This window comes from Rattus rattus, chromosome 1 (assembly GCF_011064425.1).
Source record: "Rattus rattus isolate New Zealand chromosome 1, Rrattus_CSIRO_v1, whole genome shotgun sequence".
NCBI classification, from domain to species: Eukaryota; Metazoa; Chordata; class Mammalia; order Rodentia; family Muridae; genus Rattus; species Rattus rattus.
In genome coordinates this window covers 258,815,616-258,841,672 of record NC_046154.1, presented here as the reverse complement: position 1 = coordinate 258,841,672, position 26,057 = coordinate 258,815,616, and the positions used below count along the sequence as shown (strand labels likewise).

The window sequence follows — 26,057 nt, the reverse complement described above, 5'->3', positions numbered from 1 at the left end:
GAGACCACAGTATTCCCCCTCCTTTACACGATCTGTAATTTTCTATTTTATTCAAAGTTTTACCACAGACAATCCTGCTCGTGTCAGCCCCTTCTATCTTGGCAACTGTTTTCCAAACTAAACTAAACTCCAGTCAAGGCACCGACTCGGAATGTAACAAGTCAGCCTATAAGCAAAGACGGGGACAGTTCTGAGAGTCAGGATAAGGGTTTCCTTTTATGACTGAAGCCAGAGGAAAGTCTGGGAATTAGACTAGGCTCAGACCACAAAAGCAAAGATCGTTTCAATCTGTCACATGTGTTGGAATATACCTACCACGGGACCGTTGACAGTTATGATGTGCCCACAACAAGGCTCTTAACAGTCAGACACATTAGCACATGCCCACAATGACAATAAAATCACACATATCCGCACATGCCTAGGATGAGACTAATAGCAGTCCTGTGTGTCAAGATGTGACCATGCATATAGGACATACCTATGACGAAGCTGGTAAATGTCACATATCAGGACATGGCTGTGAATATGAGACATGCCCATGACAAGGTTAACTGGCATATGTGTCAAAATATGTCACGCATATGGGACATGCCCCTGACAAGGCTGGTAACTAATACACTCGTCAAGACGTGCGGCTCCTGTACACGGGACATGTCCGTGATGATGCTGGATACTTGTATACATGTCAGAACATCAGAGTCATGTACACGAGACATGCCTAGAACAAGGCTGGTAACTGCCCTCTGTGTGCACATGCATACGGGATGCCTTATGCATATGACCATAAGGAAGCTGGCGACTGCCCTATGTCACGATGGGGCCATGTGTTATCAGGACATCCCCACGCTGAGGCTGTTTGCAGTCAGCCTGGGGCTGTGTCCATTAAAGAGATAACACACTTTCCGTCCACCTCCTGCAGTTCACAGAGCCCCATCCCCTCACAGTGTTAGAGGTTTCTCACAAATCCCTCTACTGGGTCAGTAGACTCACTTGGCAGATAAGTGAGCAGGTAACCAACTGAGAGAAATAAACGCAAAGGTGACCCGGCTGGTGCCAGGCAGATCCAGGAGCAGACACTAGGTTGCCTGCCACTGCTCTCTGCCAGCTAAATCGAAATGCAAAGTCTTAGTGGAAAAGCACAGAACCAGGGACAGCGCTCACACACACATGCATGTGCATGCATGCGGGCATGCTACAGGGCCAGACCTTGCTCCCCAGCCATCTGTCCTCCCTGGCCCTGCCCACCTCCGGCTCCTCACGCTGCCCTGAGTCCTCATCTCCTCACTTGCTATCACATTCCTCACCCAAGGTACCCACTTTCCCCACAGCTCCAGTCTCAACCCTAACTGCTCATCTGTCTCCAAACCCCTCTGTTCTTTACCTGGCCTGAGCCCCAGTTCAAGACCACTGCCCTCCCCTAACTACCTGCGTCCACCCCACTCAGGCCATTCACCCACTGTCCACCCGAAATGCTCACCGAGTTCCTCGAGCTCAGCCGTCATGGACTTGGACCGCAGGGTCAGCGTGGTGCTGGGGGCCCTCTTGGGAGGTGGTGGGGCTGCAAAGAAGAGGGAGGCCTTGGCCCTCCGGTCTAGCAGCAGACGGCGCGGCGTGGCCAGGTGCAAGTGCCACTTGCGCTCCACTGCCTGGACCTCCTCGTACTCTCTTGAAGACGAGTCACACTGTGCCAAGATCTTGTTCAGGCTGCGGCTAGACGCAAACTTCTTCATGGCGTGAGGCACTCAGGGAGCAGTGGAGCCAGGGCAGTCGGGGCCCCTAGGGCCCTTAAGACTCCCAGGACCAAGGCCTCAAATGGTAGTAAAAAGCACCAGCGAAGGTTAGGCTGGCTGGTTCCGCTCTGAGGATCCACCCTGCGGGCTCCGAGGCCCCAGTGAGTGGGCACCACCCATGGGGGCTGGGTAAGTCTCCTGCCAGACTACCTCCTGCTGCCTGAAGCACCCCAGGCCCAGGCACCACTGGTCTTTGTGAGACCAGAGTGTGACCTGGCAAGCGGCACCACCTGGGCTGGGCCCGCGGCAAAGCCTCTTAGGCCCAGGCTGTGCCGCGTCTTTGGCGTCGGCGCCGGGAGAAGACGCTTTTCCTCTTCCCTCAGGTGCCGCCTCCCCCTTCCCTGCACAATAAGCAGCAGCAGCAGCAGCGTCAACCTCACAGTTGCCATGACAACCCGGCCTCCAGGCAGCTGCTGGCGTCGGGAAGGAGGGCTCTGTCACACCAGGGCTGGGGGGGATTCGCAGAAGAAGGGGAGAGGGATCTGAGGAGGGGTGATCTAGGGTCAGGGGTCAGAGGCCTGGTCAGAGGTCAGGCATCTAATGCCAAGGACCTGTGCAGCCAATGAGGGCATTTTGTCTAATCTCGGGCAAGAATGTGATGTCAGCTGTGTAGGATCAGAGATGGGGAGAGGAATGCGGGCCTGAAGTCAAAGGTCTAAAAGGCCAACAATCCGGACTCTCACCTCTGCGCCGAGCACTATCCTCCTCTGGCTTCCTGGTCACAGACACAACCTTCATGACCAGACGGTTGCCACCCTGACGGATGAGACCCACCACTTGCTTGTGTCCAACCTTCACGACGTTCACTCCGTTTACCTGGGATAGACAAGCAGCTAGGTAGTGGGCCAGCTGCCCCCCTCTCAGACCTCCCGCCGGGCAGAGTCGGGAAGGGCCTCACCTCAATGAGGAAGTCCCCAGTGCGAAGCCCAGCCTTCCAGGCCACACCTTCCACATCTACAGACTCAAGGTACTGGAGCGCAGGGAAGGCAGGTGTGGGTGTAAACTCCTCAATGGGGGTCTCTGCTGCAGGGAGAGCAAGATAAAAAGGCATTCACAAGCCGAGATCATGCCGGGAAGCCCCTCGAAGCCACCTGACTACCAAGGCATAGCAACCTGGGGTGGAGTAGGCAGCAGGTAGGGATACCAAACCACTGCTCATCCCTCTGTGAACTCCCACATTTACCCTCAGCAAAAAGACCTCTGTTCCACCAAGAGTAGAGATCCCCACAAGGAAAGGAAAGGCTAAAAAGAGAATGTACCCCAGTACGTTCCGAACCAAGACATACAACCATAGTAGGGGTGGGGCTTTAAAAGGGGGAAGGGGCGGAGGTAATACCCCCCAAAATCCACACCCATTACCTTTGGCTCCCCGGAGAACAAAGCCAAAACCCTCGTGGTCCCGTTTTTGCAGGATAGCCACCTTATCATCAATGACATAATCACTGACAAAGGAAAGCAAGGTTGAGTGAGAGGAGTCTGCAGGGAACCTGGCAGTCAGGCTGATCCTAAAGGTACCACACACACTAGACACAACTCAGAACGACAAAGGCAGAGCACGCTAACCACCCTCCTTGCCTACCTCCCGCCTCCCCAAACCCCGACTTCCCCTTTCATGGGACACACTACACCCGGCTGGTGTCCCTGCATGCCGGCGCCCCTGCCAGTACCTGTGTGAAGTGAGGCTGTCATAGGAACCCACAGTGTAGTGGCGGAAAAGACGCTTCGTCCGGTCCTCTCGAGTTTCTGGAGGGAGCATGAGAGGCTAAGAAATGGTCACGGCCCTCCACCTAGCTGTACTCCCCCCAACTGTGCTGATCAGTCTCTGCCCCCACCCTCTCTGGGCCTAGATGTAGGTGGGGGCTGGGGGTGGGGGCAAATCCTAGGACCCAGGGCCCGAAAGTCCTAAGGGAGTAAGGCTCAGATAACCATACGTGGAATTCTGGCCTCTGGGAGTTAGAGCCAAGGGGAAACAAACCCTAATGGTTTCTCCTTACTTAACATGCAGCTAGACACAGAAAACCATACAAGGCCAGACCGGTCCAGCTGGCAAGCCTTAGAGCTGAGAGTACGCATGCATATGCCTCACGGTCGGGTATAAATGCTCTGTCGGTGCTTATGCGTGTCAAATGAGAGCTGTGTCTGCTATCTGTATGTGAGCCCAGGATTTAGTAACGGACACGTGTTTGTGTAGCCCACAGTGTATACAGGTGTTGAACTCATGCACGCACACGTGCCGTGCTATCAGCCTATATGTGCCCCAGTATGGAAGCGTCCCACCGTGTCCACTGATTTCCTCACAGCAGCCGGGTACACAAATTCAAAGGAAGAGGAAAGGGATTATCAAGTGTTCAATCCCCTACCCTGACTGTATTGCACTGGCCTACATCCATATCTGTCCTTCTTCAGATCTGCCCTTTGACCTCAAAGTTCTCCATGGACACTATGGAGCTGGCCAGGACACACCTCCTGCTGAACCTCACTTAGCCTGGTAGAGAGACTTCCTGAAGGTTCAAATCTACAACTAGACCTCAAGCTTCAGAATGGCTCCACTGGCTGCACTCGCAGTACCTCAGATGGCCTCAAGATGGCACCACTACAGTTTCAATTGCATCCCTCGCCACCTCTCCCTCCCTCATCCTCTCTGGCTATATAGCACTTCTCAAACCTCAAATTTTTATTTATTTTACTTCAACAACCATTCACCTACCAGGCACTGTTTATTTTAGAATAGAGCAAAAGCCCCGTCTTTAAGGAGTTAATAAGCTATTCTGAGAAGTGGAATCAACAAGCAATAGATATAAAACGCCAGCCAGCAGGAGAAAAGCAACCAGGAAAAGGGATGTCAAAGCACGATTCTAGGGGTAGCGACGGCCTCGTCAGAAAGAAGAGCTGAGCGAAGATGGAGACGGTGGAGGGAGCAGCCTGTGGGCATGAGGGCAGGGCTTCTGGGGCTGAGGCAGGCAAGGCAAAGACCACGTCAAAGGCATTAATCTGGAGCAGGCAGGAACTGTGTGGAGTATGTGCAGCCATCAGAAGCCTGTGCAGGTTTGTTTGTTTGTTTGTTTGTTTTTTAAAGTTGGGTTCCCTATTGTTTTGAGTTTTTAAAAGATTTTGTTTTTACTTCATGTGCTCCCTACACGATACGCGTATCCTGTGTATGTTTCGTGCATTCTCAGGCCTGAAGAGGGAGCTGGATTCCTCTGGAGCCAGAATTATAGAGAACCATGTGGGTGCTATGTACCTGGCTCTGATTTGGTTTTGTTTCTGTTTTGTTTTTTGTTTGATGTTTGTTTGTTTGTTTGTTTTGAGACCAGATATCACTACACGCAGTCTGAGCCTTGAACTTGGGATTTTGTGTCTCAGTCAGCTAGGATCACAGGCCTCCACACCCAGCAGAAATATACAGCTCTTTTGTGGCCCCGGCTTCTCAGCAACTAGGAGCTCCCTAAAGCGAAAGGCCAGATGTAATTGCTCCTGTGGTACCGGGGCCCAACGGAGCTCCTCCCCTATAACAGAAGGAACACACCGGCGAGGTGAGCGTGTGCGTGGGTGATGCGTGCACAAATGGATGAACGTAGGAAGAGAAGGAAGATAACCCAAAAAGTAAATGTGTAGACGAATGGGCGGGCTGCTGAAGGCTGGAGGGAATACAGGATGAGCCAAGGCATATACAGCTCTATGAGTGGATGGATGGATGGGTGGACGGACAGATGGATGGATGATGGCTGAACAGACAGATGGACAAACGATGGATGGATGGATGGACGGATGGATGGATGGACAGACAACGGATGGATGGACAGATGATGGCTAGACAGATGGATGGATGAATGATGGATGGACAGATGCATGGATGAATGATGGATGGATGATGGATAGGTGGATGGATGGATGGATGGACGGATGGACAGATAGATGGATGATGGATGGACAGATGGATGGATCATGGATGGATGGATGGACAGATGATGGATGGACAGATGGATGGATGGACAGACAACGGATGGATGGACAGATGATGGCTAGACAGATGGATGGACGAATGATGGATGGACAGATGCATGGATGAATGATGGATGGAGGATGGATGGATGGATGGACAGATGATGGCTAGACAGATGGATGGACGAATGATGGATGGACAGATGCATGGATGGAGGATGGATGGATGGATGGACAGATGATGGCTAGACAGATGGATGGACAAATAATGGATGGATGGATGATGGATGGACATATGGACAGGATCTATGAGCAGAGGGAAGAGGAAACTGGGTGGGCCGGGTATGCTGCTGGATAAGTAGGTGGACAGAAGGATGAGTAGGTGAGTTAAAAAGACAGATGGACAGAAACAGGGTGGAGCAATGGTTAGAGGACCTTGGCCTCAGGTGACACGGCTAACACAAAAAGTCCTAGTCCTGACTCCAGGTCCCTCCTGCTTGGGGTGAGACTCTCCGTAAGTTAAGCTCTTTCCACGGCAGGAAAAGTCGTGTTGGGAGGGCACTGGGTTCGACTAGCCTGTTTGATTAGGTTCTAACAGCCTCATTCTGGCTGCGTCGACTAGCTTTCCTACCCCTTCCCATCTGTCCTACTCTGACTAAGAGATAAACGTACACTTGCCACCCAGTCCCTAGACCAGTGCAGGTGACGCCTCACCATCATGTAAGTGGGCTCTCGACTCCTCAGTTCCTCCTGACCTCAGGCATGGCCTTCTCCAGGCTCACCCAGTCACAGATACACCAGGCTAGCTGAACCATGTCTGGGAGCCCTGCAGTGGACAGGAAGCCTCCAGTTCCACTACCTTCACACTAGTATGACCTTGGCTCACCCCTACCCACCTCTCTGCTCCGCCCTACCCAGATCTTCACCCTAGAAGACATAGTTTTAAGCAGCCTCGTCCTGGTCAGGTCCTGTTTCGAAGCATCTTGTTTTTAAATTATTATCAACCACACAAACTATTTATTATGTAACACAGATTCATGTTCTGGTTTTATTAATCACACACAGGAAAGCCAGCTGAAAGGAATGTGCCCAGCACCAGTTCCCGAGTGGAACATTCTCTCCAAGTGGAAAGAGGAAGGCGAGCTGTACGGGAGGTATGGCAGGCCTTGAGATTCTTGCCCTAACTGGCCTCAGCATCCCCTACCCTCAGCATTCCTCAACTTCCTCAGCGCTGCAGGAGACCGGCCTCTTTGCTCAGGTAAAGACCAGGGCCTGTGTCCCGTGAGATGCTGACCTAACCTCTGGGACCAGCACAGCTCCTGTCCTTGGTCTTTCAAAGTCTTTCACTCCCTCTCTGGTCCCTGAGTCAGAGTCTGGGGGTGTGAGGGCTGTTAGAAACAGGTTTCAGTTGCTAGGATGCACCCTGCTCTCTGGCACACCTCAGCCTAAGGCCCAGACAAGAAGTTCTGCCCAGAGCACCAGGATGGACATTGTAGCTGGGGTCAGAGGGAGGCCACTATTGCTCCTATACCCTCCCAAAAGGCAGCCCCAGCAGGGCCCTCACCATATGTCCATAATTGTAACTCCCAGTCACCTAGGAACTTTTGAACCCCGCTCCCTCGTTTCATCTATGATATCTATGGCCCTGTTAAGGGGTCCTGTGGCTGCTAGAGATCCTCCAGCCCCATCACCCCCACATCGGCTGCTCTGTGACCCTCTCCTTGCCCTGTGACCTTGACACACACCCCCCACTCACCTCTCCGCCTTGCCCAGCTCTTGATCTTGTCCCTAAAACATCTGCTCGGTCATCTCCTACTACAAGACACTTCTTTACCTTGACCCTAAGGACAGGTGACTAGACTCCTGTCAGCACTCCAGCTTTGACAACTCCTCACAAAGCTAACCGCTTATGGGTAGTAGCCCTTGTGGGTAACGACATCCCAGAAACATACTAAACACTGGCCCCCACCTCCTAGGATTGCTAGGATATGTCCACAGCTTCATTCACATAAAAATGCTAAAAAATCATGTCTGGCGCTGCTCAAATACAGAAGAAGTTGGCAACCGGCATAGTTCTAGAATGCTGGGCTGGATCTCTACAAACACGAGGAACCCATCTGCGAACTACCCAGAGAATTCAACCTCAACAACACCTTTGCTTTGAAGCCCTTTAGCCATTTTTTTTTTTTTTTTGCTTCCTCAGTCAGGCTAACTCTGGATCCCCACCCCCATCTCAGTGGCTTGTGCACCCCAGGGGTACACGTGCCGTAACCACTGACAGCCAACACAAGGTCCGGCTTGAAACAAAACGGTTCCTCTTGGATTCTGACTCCAACTCAAACCCCTCTCCTTCCCCAGCTTCAGACCAAGGTTCCTGGACCCACAGCTCTCGGCACCTTACCCCACCCTTAGGGAGAGCGTTAGACAAGCGCCTATTCAACAGGTGTGCAGCCCCCCGCCCCTGTCCTTCACTCTGTCCTGTTGGAAGTAGGCCCCAAACCCCCGAAATCATTTCCACCTGGATGCCACACCTCCACAGTCAGCGAATGAGTGCAACCAGCCCCTTCTGTTCTCCCAGCCACCAGTGAAGCCACGTACGAAAGAAAGCAAGGCACCTAGCCAGCAGTAGGTCGGTAACTGAGTTCCTGGATAACCTAGGTATCCATCAAGTTTGACACGGAACCACCTGACTGGGGGCTCCCCTGGGAAACTGCCAACTTAGGGTAGAGGTCACCATAACCCAGGGCCCAAACTCTCTGTATACAGAAACTGGTACCCTGATCCAGACATACCACTGAGAATCACCCCCAGAGTTCATTTGTCCTTCCCACTCTCTGGGCTGGAAATAAGATAATCGATCTTGTGGCTTCCCAGGATCCCCAAGGGCTCAATGAAAGAGGATACCCCAGACAGGAAACCAGCCCACACAGGGACCAGCCACTGTCTTCACCGGCACCTAAAGGGATCCCTCTTAGAAGTCCAGGCATTCAGCAAGATTGGACCACAGTTCCTCAGCAGCCCCAGGAGCTGCAACCCTCACCTGACATCTCTGTAATAACAGAAGCCGTCCTTCACCAGCTGCCCTCAGACCATACCAACCCCAGGTACCCTGAACCACTCCTTGGGGCCCAACTGGCCCCATTTCCTCTTAGCTGGCCCAGGCCTCCTGCTCTGCCCACTTGGACAATCTGTCCACTTTGGAAAAACGCCTCTTTTCTCACACTGACCTCCTTACTGATGTGCCGGCCGCTCATGAATTGGGAGCTCCATGAACCTGGTATTTCCGTGAAGAACGTACCAGACCGGGGGTCACCCTCACCGGAGACTCTTGTGCCAACTCAATACCATGAGTGTTTTCCTCCAGTTGGTATGGCCAAGGTTCTCCACTGTGAGGTTCACATACTCATGCTCCTAGGGACATGTACACTTGCCTACCGTGTACGTGTGCAAGTCTGAATGTATCTTGAGTGCACTTGAGTTTACTTCTCAGCCTTAGTGAAATGTCCAAATGTTGTTACCAAGGGGACCGGAGGGGGACTAGAAGCGCCTGCCCCATTGGGAGGTTTCTGAGCAAACACCAGGGTCACTTACCATGCCGTGTGTCATACTGTCGCATCTGCACTTCCTCCACACAGTCAGCTGGGAACCAGCCTGTACGGCCCTTCACGGTTCCCTCCCAGAAACCGCCCTCCCCAATGCTGAGCACTAGGGAAAGAAGCCAGACAGGTAGTCAGGGCAAAGGAAGACAGCAGGGTACCCACTTCCCTGCCACCTGAGGCTGGGGTTTTGTCCACGACCCTGACCCTTGCTCTCTTTCCAAACCAACATCCCTCTTAGCATTTTCCCTGGGGGGGGGGGGTTCTGGAATCCACACAGAAGAGAACTGAACAGATGGCCTCGGCAAAGGATGGACATGTGGGAGACAGACAGACACAGATGGGCACACTCGAAGAGGACAGAGGCAGAAACCCCGGGCCATACTCTTGCTCCTGCCCACAGTGACCACTTCCCCCAACCATGGTATCGGACATCCACCCCAGAGTCACTGCCCGGAGCTCAGGGTCACTGTGAGGCAGCCAGTGGAACAAGCCACATTATAGACCAGGAGGGCTGGTCTCCACAACTATTTCCACCTCACAGACAGAGCGCCAAGGTAGGAACCCAATAACGGCAGAGAGGCCCATGACTGGGGGGTTGAGGGGGAGGGCTTGTCTTCCCCATCCATGGAAGAAATGTGTGCTGTCACAGGCAACCCCAACTGCTACAGATCTCCCGAAGATGGCAAGCCCCCCTCACCTGTATCTCAAGGATTGCCAATGAAGAAGCCCCAAAAGTGACAGGAACCCTACAAGGTGTGGGAGCTCTGGAACCGGTTAGGGTCCTTCCAACGCAAGGACCCAGTTGTCGTTGGCCCCCATCGTAACAAGAACCGCCCCAAAAGAGCCAAGCCTCTACCATGACAGCGCTAGAGCTTCATGCCAGGAGCCCATAAAACCAGGGCCAGAGACGGAGACTCCGGTACAGCAGCTTGCTGTAATGACCCAGGGACACCCCAACCACGGAGACCCCCAAATGGCAATGAAATAGGCCGCGTGCCCCGGGGCCCGCCCCCCAAGCCGGCTCGCGCCCCTCACCCCGCCCGCGCCCCTCACCCTTCACGGCCTCGCCGCGGTGCAGCGGGATCTCGCCCTCGCCCTGCGGGCTGTGCGCCTTCACAGCGATGAACTTGCGGCCGGGGACGGCACTGTAAAGTTTCCGCTTCGGGCCCCGGGGCGGCGGCGCGGGGGGCGCGGGAGACGCCGGGCCGGGGCCGGGCGCGGGGCCGGATCCGCCGGGCCCGCTGGGGCTGTAGACGAACACGTGGGTGACGGACGCGATGCCGGGGGGCAGCGGGCACGCGAAGCCGGCGCCCGGGGCCTCCATGGCGCACGGCCCGGCCCCGCCGCCGGCCTCACCGCAGCCGCCGCCGCAGCGCCCACCGCCCGCCGCCGCCCGCCCGCCCGCCGGGGGCCCGGCCCGGGGCCGCTCCATGGGCCGCGCCGCCCGCGCCCGGCCCGCTCCCGCCAGCGCACGAGCCGCGCCCGCTCAGGGCTCGGGGGCCGCGGGGCTGCGCTCCCAGGCGCGCCGGGCTCGCTCCATGCCACGGCCGCTCCGCGCCCGCCTCCTCCGCCAGCTCCTCCCTCTGCGGGCGGCGGCGGCCGGCGCGCCCTGAGTCCGCGGTGCCCCCCGCAGACCCCACGCGGGCGGCTGGAAAGAAACAACGAGGGCCAGAGGTGGGCGCACTGGGGAACGGCGGGCAGAACTGCCAGGTAGGAGCTGGAGAAGGGCTGGCACCCAGGCTTCGGGTCCCAGGGAAGGGCAGGCGGGGCGCAGTGGTCTGGCCTCACACCCTGACCAGCAACATGCACTGGGAGCCCCAATTCTCCTGCCTCTGGGGCTGTCTCCTGTCGTCTTAGCCACCAGCCCCTACCCCTATGCTCATTCTATATTGACCACCTTCCCATACCACTCACTTCTGGGGCTTAGGTATAGAGTCTGAGGTCTTGATCTTCCCTTCTACCCAAAAGCCTGCTTGGGCTCCCTAGTACCCAGACAGGCCAAATTCAACTGCCAATGACCAGTCTCTCTGAGACTTAGAGATATGCTATGCTGTTCCCACCACCTAAGCAATTGTGACCCTTCCCTTTTGGCCAGAGATTAAGTTACTGCCTCAGCTTCAAATTTGCCCTTGTAGGCTCCACTCTGGTGCCGGGGCCAGAACCTGCAGACCATATTTCTGGGCTCTGTGCCAGACTCAGCCAACAGGGAACAACAAGAAGTCACTGCAGCCCCACCAGGGTCCAGGAATCAAAATCAATCAATCTCTCTCTCTCTCTCTCTCTCTCTCTCTCTCTCTCTCTCTCTCTCTCTCTCTCTGCCTGAGGGGTCTCGTCCTTCTCAGCACACCTAACATGCTCGGCCACATCCTGACTGGCAGACCACTGTCACAACAGGTAAGCCTCCTTAACCTGTATCACAACTCATCTAAGTGCTTCTCAGCCAGGAGCCCAGATGGCTACCTCCTTAGAACCAGTCAGGAGCCCTGCTGTGAGATGGGAAAGTAGGTAGAGGTGGGGAGCCAGAGGCAAGACGTGTGCAGGCACGTGCATGTGTGCACACACATGCGCGCTTGTGCACACACACACACACACACACACACACACACACACAGGCACTGCAGTCACCTAATAAACATACGGAGAGGAAATAATTCTGCCCTCCCAAAGAGCAGGTGAACTGGAGAACCTAGACTAGAGGGGTTTAGAGTCTGTGCCAGCTGCCAGTGTAAACAGACACAAATGAAAGGGACCGGTGACAGCCACACAGCTCCACTCGCACACAGCCCTCTTGGCAAACTGCAACATCCCAGGATGCGTTCTTCCAGCCACCGACCCATTCAGTTCTTAGAAAACCCAAAGGGGCCCTGCCAAAGCTGCATGGGAGAAATGTGAATTTTTTTTTTTTTGGAACCGGACAGACAACCTTGGGGGTCCAGTAAGTCCACAGCCTGGAAATCAGACTGCACGGGCAGGGGGATAATGCAGAAGGAAGAGCTTTCCTGCATGCTAGCTCCATCAAAGGCCTTCTACCAAACACCTGTACCCACGAAAGCCGATTCCCCCTCTCCGTGACTTTAAGCGAGTCTCTGACCCAACCTGGACATGGGGGGCGGGGGCGGGGGACCCCAGCCTGTACAATGGTGTTGACAGGCCCGGCCTAAGTGACAGACATTAACGAAGTGGCACGCATTTGCTGCTCAGCCCAGTGGGTACATCCACCCGTAGGGCTATCGGAGCTGTCTGACACTGTGAAAAACAAGCAGCTTATGTAACGCTTTCATCCAACAGGCTTCCAAACACCTTCCCTATACCTGGCTCCGGGGAAACGGCAGGAAGCAAGAAAGATAGCTCCAGACCTCAAGGCTCCGGGAACTTAGTACAGCCAGTGATCAACATAGGCAGTGCACAAGGGTCCAAGAAGATTACCCCTCACAGGTACCCCAGGGGGGCTTCTCAAAGGAAACGCCTTACACTGTACTGGTAGAGGAACCAGCTGGTAGAGGCCACCCTTAAGCCTACAGAGGCTGAGGCTCCGTTCTTTTCCCAACTCTAGATTATAAGAAAGCCAGTACTACAAATATCCTGATTTCTCAATGTCCCGGAACTCAGGAAGGAGGTTAAGAGTACTATTAGTATACAGAGCTGGGCAGGGGGTGGGAGCGTGTTGCTGGGGGTGGGGAGGCAGCCATATCTCTCACCTGTAGGCTTTGAGCCTAGACAGAAAGACATTCCCAACCAATTTACCACCAGTTTTCATGCTTTGGTGAGCGTCCTAACCACAAGTGGATTACCTAAAGCTCCCTCGGCTGCCCCGCGAGCCTCAGAGCGAGCCCCAGCTCCTTCCAGAGATCAACCTGAGTAAAACCGTCAAGGAGTTCCACCTCCAGCCCCAGCCCATCACCGCACAGGTACCAGGAAGTACCTTTCCTCCCTGCCTTCCAGCTCAGGTTTGTCGTAGCCTTTCCAGGCCCTCCTACCTGATCTTGCTGTGGCCGCCCCTGCCTGCTGAGGGGCCGCTGACGTCGTTCTCCTGCTCATCATCCCTGTCCCGGTCTTTCTCCTCCTGAAGCCTCTGGAGCAGCAGTTGGTGAGGGAGGCTTCGGAGAGTGGGCCCGGGAGAAGCTGCGGGCTGGTCACCCTTCAGGTTGATATCACTGGCTGAGCGCTGTAAGGGCCGCGGGGACGCCAAGCCACTCGGGCCAGCCAGACGCCGGCGCTTTGCATAGCTGGGGGTTTCCCTGAATGGTACTGGAGGAGAGGGGCAGGAGTGAGACTCGAGGTTCATTGATTTTTTTTTTATTTTTTTGAGATTCTATAATTACATTTCTCCTTTCCCTCCCTCCAAACCATCCCGTATCCCTTTCCTTGCTCTCTTTCAAATCCATGGCCTCTTTTGCTTTGTTCTTACAAGCATGTACGTATGTGCACGAGTATGAACGGCTGGGCAGATATAACGTTACTTGTATGGATGATTTCAGGGCTGGCCAATTAGTGTGTGCTTCTCTGGGGAAGACGGTGTCTCCCACTCCCAGCATGCCTCCCTCAGTTGCCTGCAGATCAGGTAGGTGCAGGGCAACTGATCTTCTAAAACTAAAATACTGGGCCAGAAGATAGTGCAGTCCTTGAAGTGGTTTTTGTGTGCAAAACTAGGGACCTGAATCCAATCCCCAGCACCCACGTAAAAAGCCAGGAATGTTGGCATGCACTTGTAGTCCCAGTGGCAGGGATGTGGAGACAGGCGGATAGATCCCCTAGGGCTCGCTGGCCAGACCGTCTAACATAATCCATGAGCCCTAAGCCCTACCAAGAGACCCTGTCTCCATAATCAATTTGGGGTAGCTCCTGAGGAAATATACCCAAGGTTGACCTCCGGCTTCAACACACATATGCACACACTTACCTGCATATATGTAAATTTACACATACACACATAAATAAACGAATGTAAGGTGTATTCTAGGAAGTGCCCCAATCCCAGGAAATCAGAACGGTTAACCACATTAATGAAGTCACCACTGGGTGACCACATCCTGCCCGTGCTCCCTCCCACCCTAACCTCACAGATAGAAGCTTCCTCTTCTTCCCAACCAGCTAAGGCCTTGGAATGCCCAGATCTGTTGTCAGAACTTCCCATTTTACAAGCTTCGGGATAAAGCAGGCTACATGTGACAAATCCCATCAGACTATTGCTGTATGAAACTATATACTATTGACTACAGCCTGGGAAACTAAAAAAAGGCATTCTAGATCAGAGCCAGAAAACAGCCTAAAAAGAACCAGGCAGTAACTATTCCAGGCTCTGCAAGCCACAGAGTCTCCACTGCCATGTCTCAAACTCTATCTCGGTAGCGTGAGAACTGCCACACATAGTGTGTAAACAAATGGGTTCACCTATGTTCCAATAAAACTTTATTTCAAAAACACATAACATATTGAACTGTATGTTGTTTAGAAGAGAACCACTTTAGACCCAAAGTCATAAATATATTGAGAATTAGAATATTTTTGTTTGCTTGCTTCTTGTATTCTGAGACAGGGTCTTACTATGAAGCTCTGGCTGTCCTGGGACTCACTAGGTAAACCAGGCTGGCCTCAAACCCACAGGATCTGTCTGCCTTTGAGTCCCGAGGACTAGCATTAGAGACATGTGACACTATGCCCGGCTAAAATTAGAATATCTATATTAATAATAATAATAATAATAATAATTCATGTAAATAGTAACCAAAAAACTGAGTAGAGACGAAATAAACTTTAAAAGGAAAAACAGTAAGCCTGGAAAGATATAGCGCATATAATAATACAGTAAAGTGCTTGATATACGTGCATGAATATCCCCAGCACCCACATAAGATCAGTGTCGTTGCCTGCACTTATCCCAGAGCTGAGGAGGCAGAGACAGAAGATCTCTGGGACTGTCAGCCAGCCTAATCTAGTCAGCAAGCCAGTCCAATGAGAAACCATGATTCAACAAGCAAGATTCGGGATGGCTGCGAAGGAATACCACTGGAAGTTGACTATATAGGCATACAAACACATCTGCACACAGACATGCACACACACACACACACACACGACAGATACACAGATAGATACTGATGTATAATGCATCTTTCTGACTTGCTACAGTAATTCATCAAGGTTAACAATTATTAATATATATACACTAAAGATAATAAAAGCAAGACATCCAAAACCAAATACCACTGATTAAAAAAGAGAAATAGGCAGTTCCACCGTAATATCCAAAACCCTCAATTTCTCATTTCCAGTAATGAACAGAAGATCGAAGGAGGTGGCCGAGGTCATAGGAGGCAAGACAATTAGACCTGACTAACACATCTAGGACACTTCACCTGACAGCAAACACCTACATTTAAAAAGCAGTAAGAAAGTAGAGATGTAGTTCAGTGGTAGCTTGTCTAGCCTACCCGAGTGTCCGGTTCCAGTCCCAGTATTGAAAAAAAAAAAAAAAAAAAAAAGGTAGAAAGACCCAAGCATGAGTGCACATGTCCATAATCCCAGCACTGGGGAAACAAAGACGGGAAGATCACCGCAAGTTCAAGACCAGGCAGGACTTCCTAACGATAATTTCTCAGCAACAACAAAAGCATGGTGGCACACCCTTTAATCCCAGCACTGGAGGCAGGGACAGTTGGCTCTCTGTGAGGTAGAGGCCAGCCTGGTCTACAGAGTGAATCCCAGGACAGCCAGTTACCTGGAGAGAGGACCCTGGTTGAAAAAAACCAAGTCGAGGGGGGAGTGTGGGGGTCAAACATTAGGAGCACTTGTTGCTATTGCAGAGGACCTGGGTTCAGTTTCCACCACCACATCTCGAACTCTTCCGAAGAGACGAAGGGAAGAAGAAAACAAAAGCTTATCGGTATTACTGATACCCAAGCCAGATGCCAAGGATAACGCTAAAGACTTCCGTAACCCATGTCAAGTATCAGTAGAACAAAGAGGAAAAACCAACGTCGCTATTTGAGCTGATGCAGTTCAAACAGCTTAACCACCCTCCTTGACTCCAGGGAAGCCAGAAGCCACCTTCTGGCTTTTGCTGGCAGGGTACATAGACATACATGCAGGCAAAAATCTTCTTATACATAAATAATAAAGTAAAATAAACCAAGAAGTCGACACACTTTTAGCTGGACTGACTTTTTAAAAAGAATACGGAAAAGGAAAGCTAAAATCGGAAATGATTTAGGGCAGTGGCTCTCAGCCTTCCTAATGCTGGGGCCTCTAAATATAGTTCCTCGTGTTGCGGTGAACCCCCAACTGTAAAATTATTTCCGTTTTTATTTCATTAACTGTAATTCCACTGCTGTTAGAGGAGTCATAATATAAATATCCGGTGTGCTGATAGAAGACCCCTGTGAAAGGATTATTCGATATTCCCCAAAGGAGTTGTGACCCACAGATTGAGAATTGCTGGCTTAAGGTATTACAACCAATCTTTCAGACGTAAATATACAAGATGATATTATGAATAGTCATTTACCACCAAATTAGATAAGGTAGGAATTCTTCCTAAAAATCGACAAATGACAAAAGCTGACTGAAGAAGAAACAGGAAAGTCTAAACAGACCTGAAACAGGCAAAGAAGCTGAGAAATCGCAATCCTTCTTCCTACCAACGACAGAAAAGTGATAACAGATGGTATTACTACAGACACTTAAGAATCAACACCCATCCTTCTCAAACGCTTCCAACGAGACGGGAAAGGAGAAAACAATGTCTAGCTCGTTCTGTCTTACCGACACCCAAGCTAGGTACAGCCTTCCGAGGGCAGAGCCAAAGAAGTCAACAACCAACGTGGTGCCTCGAAAAACCAACGTCGCTGGGTGAGCGGACGCAGAAAAAAAGCATCTGCTATCATCGCACGTCCTTTAGTGACAGGACATCAGGAAACTATTAACGGGATGAAATGTGAACTCGATACGTGAAAGGGGTCTTTATTTATAACCCGCAGCTAACATCCCACTCGACGGGGAAAGACGAAAAGCTCTCTCCGAACGTAAGGAGCAGTGCCAGGACGCCTGCTCTCCCTGCTGCTGTTCAGCATAGAGAAGTTCAAGCTAGGGCACTTAGGCAACAGAACCAAATAAGGCTGGGCAGGACGGCCATGCTTTCAGTCACCGTGGTCAGGAGTTTGAGGCCAGCCGAGGCTGTGTAGTGAGACTCCACCTCAAAGAAAGAAAAACAGGAAGGAAGGGAGAGGGAGGGGAGGGAGGGAGAGAGAGAGAGAGAGAGAGAGAGAGAGAGAGAGAGAGAGAGAGAGAGAGAGAGAGAATAAAAAATGAAATGTATCCAAATTAGAAAAAAAAAAAAGAAGTAGATCCATTTCTACTTGCAGACAGAGTAATCTTATGTATAGAAAACCCCAATAATCCACCAATTTGGGGAACTAAAGCAAATGCAGCAAAGTTGGTTCAAGACCTGTGCACAAAAGTCAGCTCGTTCCTGTACACCAGCAAAATAAAAGAAGAAAACTTCTCTCCAACGAGACCTGCATGAAAACTGACTGTGAACTCATGGAGCATACAGAAACTAAATTACAACTGCTCAGTGACCTAAATGTAAAAGCTGAACCCGTGAAACTTAGAAGAAAACTCAGTGACTGCAGCAAGGGGAGGGGAAACATTATTTGATGCCATTAACGCGGTGGCTCTCAAGCTTTAAGCTCCACCTGAACAAACCAACATCTAATGTAAACCATGAACTGAAACTAAGAAATTAGACGAGTTAGAAAACACCAACAAACTTCTAACCAATCAAAATCGTATGTCTTGGCTTGCTTCTGCAAATGCCTTAAAGTTTCTCCCTTCTCCTCCTGGCAGAGTGATACTTGCTCCTTTACAGAATGGAATAAAATGTAAACATGCTAAGTTTTTCTTTCATCAGATCTAGCAAAAGAAGAAACAAAGACCTTCCTGGAGCCACACATAACCCGGGGCAATCACCTGTCGCAGCTGGTGGTACCACTCAGAACCTTCTCGGGCTCTACGTTTTTGTGTGAGGTTCTCTGGGTTTATTTGACAGTGTTTTGACTCACTGTGGCTCCTCAAGTCAATACTGACTTCTGAAGTTGAAATAAAGACTGCCGTGGGTCCTGTGGAGAATCTGTGGGAGTCTAACTGGGTTTTAATAAAAAGATCTCAGTAGGAAATTTCCAGGAAGGCAGGAAATAATACATTTATTTCAACCTAGCACCCAGGACTCTCTCTCTCAGGACCTGCTGTTTGCTAGAGAAAAGGTAAATCTTAACAAAAAAATTACCAGCTTGGAAACCACAATGGGCTGTCTGTCTGTCTGTCTCACTTCAATGACAATAGGCAATTAGTGTGTGTGTTTGTCTGTCTCACTTCATACCTCAGTGGACAGGTTTGTGTGTGTGTGTGTGTGTGTGTGTGTGTGTGTGTGTGTGTGTGTGTGTCCGTCTGTCTGTCTTACATCATACCTCAACAGGCAGGTTTCGTGTAGGTATATGTGTCTGCCTGTCTCACTTCATACTACAATAGGCAGTGTGTGTGTGTGTGTGTGTGTGTGTGTATGTTTGTGTGTCTGTCTGTCTTACATCATAGCTCAGTGGACAGGTGTGTGTGTGTGTGTGTGTATGTTTGTGTGTCTGTCTGTCTTACATCATAGCTCAATGAACAGGTGTGTGTGTGTGTGTGTGTGTGTGTGTGTGTGTGTGTGTGTGTGTGTATCTCACTTCATAGCCCAGGTTTCTTTCCTTCAGTTTCTTATCTCTCTACCTCTACGTCCAGAATTACAGCATGTCCCAAAAGCAAGCTTTTCAGTCTGCTCTTTAACCACTGTTAGACTTTGATCGAATTCTTGAGCTCAGAAATAGAGGTATTCCCATCTAAATAAAAATAGTTTTTGCCTTTTTCTTAGCTTCCAACCTGAGCTCATGTGGAATCTAACCATGTCGGTAGAACCTGGGTGTTTCACCCTGCGGATCACAGCCATGTCCACAAGCCCCCCACCATGGGGTCCACACATAGGCTACATATGAATTAGAAAAGGCTAGACATCTATGGAAAGCCAATCCTAGTGTGTTTCCCACCCATGCTACTGGTCAGCCAGACCCAAGGACAAAAGAAAAATTAGGTGACTGATTTCAGAGTGCACTAGGTAATTTGGGGTTTGGTGGGTGGTTTGTTTGTTGTTTGTTTTGGTTTGGTTTTTGTTTGTTTGGTGTGGGCTGTGTGTGTGTTTGTGTGTCTTGAGACAGTCTTACTGTGTAGCCCAGGCAGACCAAGAACTCAGAGATCTGCTGGCCTCTGCCTCTCAAGTACTGGGATTAAAGCCCTAGGACACCACGCCTGACTCCTAGATTGGTTTTTAAACCTAAACTAACTTGGGGACAATCCAGAAAGGTCCCTGTGCTATTAAGAGATAGCAAATGAATTCAGCCTGTTTGACAGATTAGATTGTTTGAAAACATTGTCACATGAGTAATACTAAACCTCCTTTTGGGGTGGAGGTTGGGGGTAAGGATAGGAAATTCCTACATAGCCCAAGTTGGCCCCAAACATCATTATCCTGCCTTGGTCTCCAGAGTACTAGGACACAGGCACACACCCTCCAGGTACCAAATTTTAAGCTGCATTTTCACATACTTTCCTGATACAAGCATTCTAAAATTGTACGGAGCTCCTAGACGTTTGGACTGTCTTGATATAAGCTCTTCAGTCACAAGTCTGGTTGTGATAAAATCCTGTAAGCCCTAAGAGGTAACCCAATCGCTTGTCTGTCGACCTCACCATCAGATCTCAACCATGGCTGCCTTCCGCCTTGTCGAGTATACAGTTATTCTTGTTCTTCTCTAAAGGTGTGTACAGCGAGCCGCAGCCCGAGATTATCTCTCCTTCCAAGAGATTGTTGCACTTAGACAAGTGCTGGAGAATACAGGTCTCCGGTAACTTTAAGATTTTGCCATTAGCTTGAATAAGAATTTCCAGAACTGTGATGAGGAAATGGAAGCCAGGAACCGTGGTAGGTGTTCACAAGCAGATTGGAGGCTGAGTCCAGAGGACGTCGTGAACCCAGGAGTCCAGGGCCAGCCTGGGCAATCTAGAAACACTGAAAAGAGAGAGGTGGGGGCAGGAAGAGGGGAGAAGGGCAAATGGAAAGTAAATGAGAGGGTGGGAAGGAAGAAGAAGAAAGAGAGAAGAGGAAAAAAAAAGAGAAGAGGAGGAGGTGGAAGGAGAAATACCTGGTGGTTTGGGGAGACTGCTAACCAAGTGCAAACAAAACAAGACTTGGGACAAGGGCCTGGCAGGATGGTGCACACCTGTAATCCTGGCACCTGACGCTAAGGTAAGAGGAGTCCCATAAATACAAGACCGGCCTGCAGGAGAAGGTGCGGTCCAGGCCTTCTAGGATGCAGAATGAGACTCTGTCTCAAAATAATAAACAAGCAGAAAAAGAAGTAATAACACAGATGGGAAAACAGGTGAGTTATCTCAGTGTGTCTGAGTCCAATTCATTTGAGTCTGTGTTTTTTTTTTTAACTTTTTTGTTTGGTTGGGTTGGTTAGTTCGGTTCAGTTCCGTTTGGTTCAGTCCCATTCGATCATATGAATAGCCCTGGCTGTCCTGGGGCTCTGTAGACCAGGCTAACCTGGTACTCTCAGAGATCTGCCAGCCTCTGCCTCCCGAGCGCTGGGATTAAAGGCGTGTGCCGCCAATGACCGTCTTCAACTTTTTTTTTAAATTTATTTATTTATTTTATGTGAGTACACTGTTGCTTTCTCCAGTCAAGCACACCAGAAGAGGGCATCAGATCCCCATTACAGACGGTTGTGAGCCACCATGTGGTTGCCGGGAAATGAACTCAGGACCTCTGGAAGAGCAGTCAGTGCTCTTAACCGCTGAGCCATCTCTCCAGCCCCCTTCTCGACTTTTTAAATAAAGTTCTTTTAAGAAAAGAAGTTGAGGTGAATGATTGCATGTGTAATTGAGGGGTTTTTTTATTTCATTTTAAAGTTTTAGATCTAAGGAAATATACTCCCCTAGACTATCTGTGGCCTATTGGTTACTTTTTGGAAATTAGAAAACTGAAGTATTTACTCCTTTTCCCCAGCTGATCCTCCAGCACTGGAAAAGCTAATGGTGGACATTTTTATCACGTGGTTCAGTGAGAAACTTCTGGTTTTTAATAGAGTACTACTGATCCCACCACCAAGGCTTTGGTTAGGATGTGATTTGAGAATCTGCATAACATGCCAATCTGCAAGAGCTTTTCCAAGCCTTACTGCGAGTAAAACCTCACTTCCTGCCAGGCTTCCTCCAGAAACCTGGAGGTATGTGAAAGACCTGAAGAAAACAGCTAATTACTGCAGAGAAAATCTGAGGTTTGGTTAAAAGTCCAAACCGAGGTTCCTCCTCAAGCATTTCAGCAAAAACAAACTTAAGAAGAGCCTACGTGATTAACTAGTCCCTTACCAAATGGGTTCTTGTGTTGTTATCGTTGTTGCTGGGAGATAGTCCCATGTAGCCCAGGCTGGCCTCAAACTCATGAGGATGACTTTGAACTTCCCGATCCTCTGTCTCCTCCTGAGGGCTGGGATTATAGGTGTGCTCCACGGTGACTGCCTTATTCAGAGCTCGGCACAGCTGGGCAGGGGGCCTACCAGTTTAACTATGTTCTAAGCCTCTCCTACTAAATGTGTATGAATAGACGAAGGTTCGAGAGAATGGTGTGGCAATGGAGAAGATTATGCTTCAGAGAAAAACTACAGTACGCTGTGCTGAGACCTGCTAACCATTTTTGGAATGTCATTATGACGACTTATGACCTATAGACTGACCTGGACAGTGGCTTTCCATACTCCTCCATCTGCATTCACACACACACACACACACACACACACACACACACACACACACACACACTTTCCAACGTAGACTCACTAAGAACAGGAACTGCTCTGTTCCTGAAACTCCAAGCTCCAGACGCGTTGACGCTGTTCCAGAGGATAACCCTACTCCCAAGTGCTGGCCACCAGGGGAGGCCAGCCATCTCCACGGTGCCAGAAATGCGGGCACTCAAGATGCCAGCCAGGAAACACGCTTTGAGTTCAGCTCCAGAAGTCTTGGCTAACTCCTTTCTGGACGCTGACTGATCTTGTCTGCTCTGATGATTCGCCTCGGCTATGCTTTTTTCCTATGGGAACAGTATCTTGAGTCAGACATGGTGGCGCACACCTTTAAGCCCAGCGCTCGAAAGCGGAGGCAGGTGGATCTCTGTAAATTGGAGGCCAGATTGGTCTACATAGTGGGTTCCAGGATGTAGAGAGACCCTGGCTCCAAAAAAAAAAAATGTGCATATTATTTTGGTTGGTAGAACCCTCTGCTAAGGACATACTCTATTCTTGGGCACCTGCCTGACGCTCATCGAATTCCTCCGTGTCCTACGTTCTTTCTGGGGTCTCAAATGTGTCTCCATAGTCATCTACAGTATGCTTGCACCAAAAATAAAAAAAAACCTTCCACATCTGAACAGTATGATTTGAGTCAGACACCTTACCCATGACACATTAAGGTTACGATTATGCCCCACATTCTGATCTAAGTGGATAACTTGTTCTAAGTGCCGGGCATGGTGGAACATGTCTTTAAACCCAGCACGTGGGTGTCTCTGTGAGTTTGAGGCCAGCCTGGTCTCTGTAGTGAGTTCCTGGCCAGCCATAGTGAGACCCTATCTCAAAAAATAATGAATTTTACACTTATTTAATTGCAACGCCATTAATAAGAGTGGCGCTGGCGCTTTAAATTCCTACTGAACAGGCCAAGTCGAGACCACACAATCAGACCACCAACTAATTACAAAAAACAAACAAACAAAAAAGCTTTTCTTGTCTGTCTCTACAAATATGTGACCTTTTGCTCCTTCACAGAGTACAGCCTCCACTTATGAGCAGCAGAACACTCAAAACTCTTTATGACTCAATGGTTTAGAGCACCAGCTGCTCCTCTATAGGACCCAGGTTCAATTCCCAGCACCCACATTGCAGCTCACAGCTGTCTGTAAATCCAGTTCCAAGGGACCCACCAGACCAGGCAAGCCTGTGGTGCACATATCTATGCGTGTGGACAAAATACACATACATATAAAATAATAAATACTTTAAAAACTTGAGAATGCATACATTTCTCTTATGTCGATGATACATTACGCGACCTTATATTCAGCAATGGGCTCTTTGCTACAGCATCAAATGAATGAGCAATTAAAAAGTATTTTCAGTAACAACAAAAATAAATCGTGTCTGTGAAGACAAGTGCCTATGGTCCTTACTGCTCAAGAGATCGAGGCAGGAAGATCACCTGAGACCAGAATTCAAAATGAAATCTGGGCAAGAAACAGGGGAGTGTACAGGAGCTCTTTCCTGTAGCCCCTATTCTCAGAGGCTGAGGCAGAAGAACTGTCAAGCGTTTGATGCCAGCCTGGGCTATAGCGAATCCTTATATCATCGTCATCATCATTGTCATCATCATCGTCACATATATTTTAAATCTGTTACATCTATTTACTTGTGCATGTATACATATGAGCACATACATGTTCCATGGCCCACGTGTGAAAGTCCTTCCACCACATGGGTTCCCCAGGGATTGATCTAGTTGTCAGATTTGGCAGCAAGCTCCTTTAACCACTAAGCCATCTTGCTGGCCCTACATTCTTTGTATATTCTAAATGCATAAAGAATCCTTATAACCCAACGACAAGCAAAGCGATCTGTACGTTAGGAAAGGCCTTCACTTTTCTCCAAAGACACAAACATGAACAACGAACTCACGTCAATAAGCTTAACATCACTGCGCACTAGGGAACCACAAAGCCACCATCAAATACCACGCCACATCCGACAGAATAACTGCAATTAAAAAAGAAAGAAATAAGCACCAGACAGGCTTCAGGAAGCAGGAGGTAAAGAAGTTAAGAAGTTAGAAGCTCATGCACAGATGATAGAAGTTTGGTGGGAAAAGTTTGGAAGTTCCTCAAAGCTGTCATATCACCTAGCAATTCCATTCCTTGGGACAGAACCAAAAGAAAGAAGTGTAAACACGGATTCACATAAATACGTGTACAAACATGTTCGTGATGGTGGTAGCAATATTCACATATCAGCAAATAGGAACCAGCTGGAGAGATGGCCCAGCCGTTAAGAGGGTAGACCTAGCTCAGCCCAGCGGTGGTGTCCCACTTAAGAGACAAAGGTAGGTAGAGAGATGGCTCAGTGGTTAAGAGCACTGACTGCTCTTCCAGAGGTCCTGAGTTCAAATCCCAGCAAATACATGATGGCTCACAACCATCTGTAATGGGATTCAATGCCTTCTGAAGATAGCTACAGAGTATTCATATACATGAAATGAATAAATCAGAGAGAGAGAGAGAGAGAGAGAGAGAGAGAGAGAGAGAGCGAGAGAAAAGAGAAAGGTAGCTGTAAGTTTGAGGCCAGCCTTGGTTTACAGAGCTAGTTACAGTACAGCCAGGACTGCACAGAGAAACCCTGTCTCAAAACAAAAAAGGCATGGAGAGTTAAGAGCACTGACTGCTCTTCCAGAGGTCCTGAGTTCAAATCCCAGCAACCACATGATGGCTCACAACCATCGGTAAAGGGATCCAATGCCTTCTTCTTGTGTGTCTGAAGACAGCTGCAGTGTACTCATATGCAGATGCTCCTCTTGCAAAGGAATATAGGTTCGATTCCCAGTACCCAATTGGGGGGGCTCACAACCAGCTGTATCTCTAGTTCCAGGGAATCAAATGCCCTCTTCTGGCCTCCCAAGGCCCCCTGTATGCATATGCATGTGGTGCACATACAGTCAAGCAGGCATGTGCATGTGAGAACACACACATACACCTGATATGTTTTAAAATAGAAACAACCTATATATCCACCCACAAATAAATGGATAAGCCAAATACCATGCGTAAAGACAATAGAATATTTTTCTAGCCTTAAGTTAGAGTGAAGTGATATGATCTTACAAGACAGGCGAGGCTCAGAAAGGCAAAGGAGTAAAAGAAGCCAAACTCAGAGAGTCGTCTTATAATCCCATTGATACGGAACAGCAATAATGGCGAAGAGAAACTGTGTTCTCAGCTGTCAGGTCAGCTGAAGAGGGCAACTCGGAAAAATGCCTAACATATCTGCGACATTCTCTAGAGCGATGAAAATATTTTGGGATCCAACCAACCTGGCATACAAGACCATAAATGTAAGGAATGGCCCTGGACTGTTAATAAAAGTAGGCAGTTTCAGGTAAGGAACATTTCACCTTAATTGAAAGACGAAAACCACACTGTGGGCAGGCTTGGGCCTGCACGACCCGTCAGCTTCGTCTATAAAAAGGAGAGGTAGGATCAGCAGAGCAAGCTTCACCTTGAGCTCATGACCAGTATAGAAATGCAGGTTCCTGCACGGTAGAGGGAGAGAACTGACTCTCACCAGCTATCCTCTGATGTCCACAGTGGTCCTGTGGGCCATGTACTCATTTACACAGGGATAAAGAAATAAAACGTAATAATTCAAAGCATTAAAAAAGAAAGAAAGAAAGAAAGAAATGCAGGTCCCATCCAGGCCCAGACTCAGAACCCACCCTGAACAAGCTCTCCAGGTGACCTCACCACAGGAGGCGCGTTTCCAGGGGCACTTACTGAAAGTGAGATAAACGGCCCATGAGAACATCAGTACATACA

General features: G+C 49.8%; 1 protein-coding gene across 1 annotated transcript in view; it reads right to left on the bottom strand.

Moving 5' to 3' along the window:
• The window catches only part of Shank3 (SH3 and multiple ankyrin repeat domains 3), a 60,656-nt gene that overhangs the window by 25,594 nt on the left and 9,005 nt on the right, over positions 1-26,057 (bottom strand). Inside the window, exons 10-17 of the mRNA XM_032919588.1 lie at positions 13,312-13,582; positions 10,388-10,581; positions 9,327-9,440; positions 3,461-3,536; positions 3,153-3,235; positions 2,692-2,816; positions 2,477-2,609; positions 1,481-1,561 (exon numbers count right to left, since the gene is read on the bottom strand). Of these exons, the coding sequence (XP_032775479.1) occupies positions 1,481-1,561; positions 2,477-2,609; positions 2,692-2,816; positions 3,153-3,235; positions 3,461-3,536; positions 9,327-9,440; positions 10,388-10,581; positions 13,312-13,582 (1,077 nt within the window). The remainder of the gene's footprint in view (positions 1-1,480; positions 1,562-2,476; positions 2,610-2,691; positions 2,817-3,152; positions 3,236-3,460; positions 3,537-9,326; positions 9,441-10,387; positions 10,582-13,311; positions 13,583-26,057) is intronic.